The 4982-nt window shown below is 41.9% G+C and overlaps 1 protein-coding gene across 1 annotated transcript; it reads right to left on the reverse strand.

Annotated features, from left to right (window-relative positions):
* Positions 1-771: 771 nt before the first annotated feature.
* On the reverse strand, positions 772-1296 carry LOC149174111 (uncharacterized). Its single transcript, XM_089420745.1, has one exon. It carries the CDS (start codon positions 1294-1296, stop codon positions 772-774), a length of 525 nt encoding a protein of 174 aa, XP_089276871.1.
* Between the last annotated feature and the right edge of the window lie 3686 nt (positions 1297-4982).

Here is a 4982-nt window from a genome sequence, read left to right on the forward strand (position 1 = left end):
CGCTTCCACCATCCTTAGTAAATCATGCTTGATGAGGTCGAAAAAGTGGGTGAAAAATTCAATTGCCCAACCATCCGGTCCAGGGCTCTTATCTTTCTTAAAGGACTTCAAAATTCCAAGAAGCTCATCTTCTGTAACTGGCTGAAACAGGGCCTCATTTTTCTCTTCGTCAAACATCTGAGGAGCCAGTTCAATACCCCATAGAATGTCCCGAAAAGCAACATCTTTCCTTCTGCTGAATTGATTCTTGAAATAATTTACGGCCTCCTTTGTGATGTCATGTTGAGTTATAGATGAGCCACCATTTCCATTCCTTATCTTCCATATGGAATTTTTGTCACGTCTGGCACTTGCATAATTATGAAAAAAATTTGTGTTCTTGTCCCCTTCATGAAGCCATAAAGCCCTGCTTTTAAGCCTCCAAAAGGTTTCTTCTTGCTTTAACAGTTTAAATTTTTTCATTTCCAGCTCACGTATGCTACATTTCATGCTGAAAGAGCATGAGTTCGCATCTGACTCTTTCAAGATCCTATCCAGTTCCTGTTGAACAGTCAGAAGATCTTTCCTATCTTTTTCCTTTTTTTCAATTTGCCATTTTTTCACCAGCTTTCTCATAGCGGCCATATTTTCTCTGAATGTAAGAAACAGGGGGAGCATAGCTTTCGCTGACATCTCTTTCCATGCATTTGATATAAGTTCATTGAAGGCTGGATCCTGAAGAAGAGTTCTATTGAATTTGAATGGATACCCCTTTTTGAAACCTTTCTCCGGTCAGGATAGCAGAATTGGTCTGTGGTCGGATACAAAAACATTCTCCACTGACAAATGAGGCATGCCCATCTTATCAATAATACTTACATGCACTAAGAAACGGTCAATCCTTTTTGCAATATAGGCCTTATCTGTTCTACCATTCACCCATGTCGGCTTCTTTTCCGGGGGAGAGATATCCACCAAATTTTTATTTAGAAGCTCGAGCTTAATACTATCTGCAAGCGAGTCCTTTTTCATACAACATCCCCAACATTCATCCGAGCTCAGAGTTACATTTAAGTTGCCTGCTATTATCAAATGTTCAATATCAAACATGTCTGATGTGAACAGTTTTTCCCAAAAAGGAGCTCTATTTTTATAAGGCGCATAAATGTTTAAAATGTTTATAGGAAGATCTTTGCCCCTGATGGAGGCCGAGATGATGATCCTTGCAAAACACTTATATGCCTTAGCTCTGATCCGCATAGGATCCCATAGAGTTGCTAAACCCCCTGACAGTCCTCTTGCCTCTATGGCCACCATATACCATGATGGGAACATCTTCCTAAAGTAAGAAATGGAGGCCTCACAAATGTGCATTGTTTCTTGGATTAGAATAATTCCCGGTCTGGAAGAGTAGAAGAAATTTTTCAGTGTTAGAAATTTAGGGTCAACGCCAAGACCTCTGATATTCATAGAGATAATAAAAGTCATTTGGAGGATTCACCAGCCACGCTTGCTCTAAGAGGCTGTGGATCTGGCATGCCATAAATAGGTACATCGATCAAAGAAAGGTTCCTGACCCCACTATCCGTAACAGTAGTTCTTCCTCTAAAATGCTTGCTGCCTCCTCGAGTCTTCTTCCTTACAGTTATATTTTTAGCAGAGTCCAGGCTTATGAGAGGCGAGGCCTGGTTCTTAGGTTTGTGGATAGTTAATGGCTCTAGTTCGAGAGACTTTCTGCTGAGAAGAAAATCCAAATCACTGTCATATGGATTAATTGGGGAGGAAGCAGGGGAATTTACAGGGGTGACAGACACACATGGGGCTTTTCCTTTTATTTGGGATAAGAGGTTTTTATCAGGAGTTGGAGAGGAAGACAATATAGGAATGGGAATTGATCCCAAGGCGAAATCCTTTACCAGCTTGGGAGCAGGGGAAGGAATAGCTTTATCATCTCTTGGTTCCGGAATGGGAGAGCAATGGAAAACTGTAGGACTATTTATCGGATGACCAACGATATTAACAGGGCTGCCAGGTCTGGATCCTGGAAACAGAGGGGGGTCCTATGAAAAAGCCTGTGGAGGAGTTGATGATCTGGGAAGTTGATCTTCCAGCACCTCTGTGGAAGATAGACTGGCCGATGAGAACTGTCTTCTCACCTTTTGTTGAAGAAACCTGTTTTTGAGAACCTTATGCTGAGGGAAATTTTTAATCAGATGGTCGGTTTTATGGCAGGCTGCGCATCTGAACGGAATGCCCCAGAAGTCCATTTGTTTCTTGATTATCTGATCTCTCCAGGCAATCTCGATGTGATCTGGATATCCCCCCCTATAGGATTTTTCAATGAGGATCCACGCTATTCTCTTGTCCTTTTCACCCAAACACCAGGGGTCTACATAGACAAATCTGCCGATAGAATTGCCTATCTCCTCAAGGGTTTCCTTAGACCACAGCTCTAAAGGAAGATTTGGGAGTTTTACCCAAATGAGGTTATTAGAGGGTGTGTTTTTCAGCGGATCATACCCAATATACCACCTGTAGAGAGCGAGGAAACTTCTTCTAAACACCCACGGACCTTTAAGAATAGCATCAGCATCTATAGCAGCAAGAAAGTGAAAGTAGTACCACTCTTTCATAAGGTTTGATATAATAGGGGTATAACCTATCACAGGTTTCCAATGGATTGCAATCCATTTCCTCATATCAGCATCATTCATTTCGGGGAAATGCCATCTACCTATAAGGGCGAGGTTTTGTAAACTTTCAATCCTTTCGGTCAAATGAACACTATCAAGCTTGATTGCAGAGGGCGGAGCAGTAATTTTGACAGGGTTTTGCGACTTGTTATAACGATCGCGCGGGGCCTGTTTCTTCTGTTCCACGCTGCCTCCTCTACGGGATAAATGACGTGTTCTTTCAACACCTTGGAGAGACGGTTTAACAACCACATCATCCAGGGTGGATTGCCATCCACCGGCTAGCGAGGCATTCTCCCATGCCCGCTCTGCCTCCATGGTGGCCCATATGAGAGCCTCCGTGGCAGGAGCATCGGACCCACCCTCCATATGCCTCCAAAAAATCTTACCTTGGGTTCAGCAGGATTTTAGTCAGATTACCAGACCGGATGAGTACAGAAAACATAAAAGCCCTCTGGCTTGCGTCATATGGGTGAGCCCAAATAGAATAAATAACTGGAGAGGATAAGTGTGAGAAAGGGGTTGTTCTGACACCAAAGTAGGATGATAGAATAATCGAGAGGATATAAAGGATGAAGAGAGTACACCACCAAAAATAAATGCATGCACTAGCTCAAGGAAAACCACCAGAAAGGTTCGGAATATTAACTTAAAGATGATAGCAGCTAGCCGTCATTTAGACCACAAAAGGGATGATCCTAGGAATTAGCAAATTTTTCAGGTACATGACAGGGCATTAAAGGACAAACTTTCCAATCCCAATGCCATTTTGAATTTTCATGAAAAAACCGGCCACCGAAAAAGAAGATTTTCCGGCACAGGAAGGAGGAACTGTTCCACACCAGTAGAACTAGGAGAATTCGAAGCTGAGACTTCTGTGGGAAAACTTAGAATGGTGGGGAATCGTTACATGCGAAACAATAGAAGTAAACCTCCTAAATACACCAGTATTCCCCTATTCTGAACCTTATGTCTTTACACGGCTTGTAGACTACTATAAGCTTCCTGAACTTTTGAATAATATCCTTTAACATCTTGAGAAGAATGTTCAGAGGATAAAGCAGTCCAAAATAAACATTTATGAATTGAAGGAGCCTAAACTCAATTGTTCAGATAGAAAGGATCTACGTTCTAGATGTGAACATTCATGAAGTAAATCATATAAGTCACAGGTGCTATGAACTTACAGAAAAAGAAAACAGGGTACTAACCTTAACAACGAGCCACCATCATGAGCGAGAGCGCCAGAGACTGCATGCGACTGTGCATCATCACTCCATCAACGAGTGGGGGAATTTTGATATGATGATTCAGACTAAGGCATAAGGACAACCGAGCGTGAACCACCCAAGTCCAAACGAGGGGAGAACAAAAGGCCGAAAGGCCAAAACCGCGTGTGATTGGATTTAGGAAGGTTTAATAAGATTTTAGAGCGCTTGAGGCTAAAACACAATATTGGCCATTTGTCCACGCCACAAATCCCATGCATGCATAAACGTGGAACAACGTCATAATACCAAGTGCGAAGGCTGAGAGCTAAGGTAGGAACTATGGCTGGTAATGATGTGGGACGTGGCGGATATGCAGGGCATAAAGCCAGAGCGTAGGCTGAGAGCTAGGCTAGTAACTATGGCCGATAAGAATATGAGACGTGGCGGATATGCAGGGAGGCACAAAAAGGGAAGGTTTAGGGAACTACCACATAGGTGGCCTCTGGTTTGTCCCGCTCCATACGCTCTTGCATACTGTAGGCTGGCCTCCTTGCTGGTGGATGCTGGTTGGTCTTGCTGTAGGCGCTCTCGCTGTAGGCGCGTTCACTGTAGGTGCTCTCATTATAGGCACTCTCGCTGTAGGCGCGTTTGTTGTAGGCACTCTCGCTCAACATTTCAAATATATATATAGTTAGTTTGAAGTTAGTTTGAGTGGTTATGAATAAGAAATAATATCTCTGGACTCATTTTTAATCGCATAATAAATAAATAGATGATATTAATTATTAATAATCAATTAAATAAACAAATAATATTAATTAATAAATAAGGAATGGATAATTTTATTAATATACTAAATAATTATTTGCTCACGGGGCTTTAGATTGACGGTGAATGGGTGCACTGTTAAGGCACTCCTTGCGATAGGCCATCGGTTCAAATTCCCCGTGGGTGCTTAGGTCGTATTATATAGAAAAAAAAAATACTAAATAATTATTTAAATAAATTAAAATTTAGGTTGACCTATCTTCTTATTTAACCTTCATATAAGATCTGTCTTTTCATCTTGCCCTGAAGATGAACCACACTAACATTGGCT

This window comes from Pinus tabuliformis, chromosome 4_1 (assembly GCF_031772625.1).
Source record: "Pinus tabuliformis cultivar Carrire ecotype Pingquan chromosome 4_1, CPIR1, whole genome shotgun sequence".
In the NCBI taxonomy this organism is placed as follows: Eukaryota; Viridiplantae; Streptophyta; class Pinopsida; order Pinales; family Pinaceae; genus Pinus; species Pinus tabuliformis.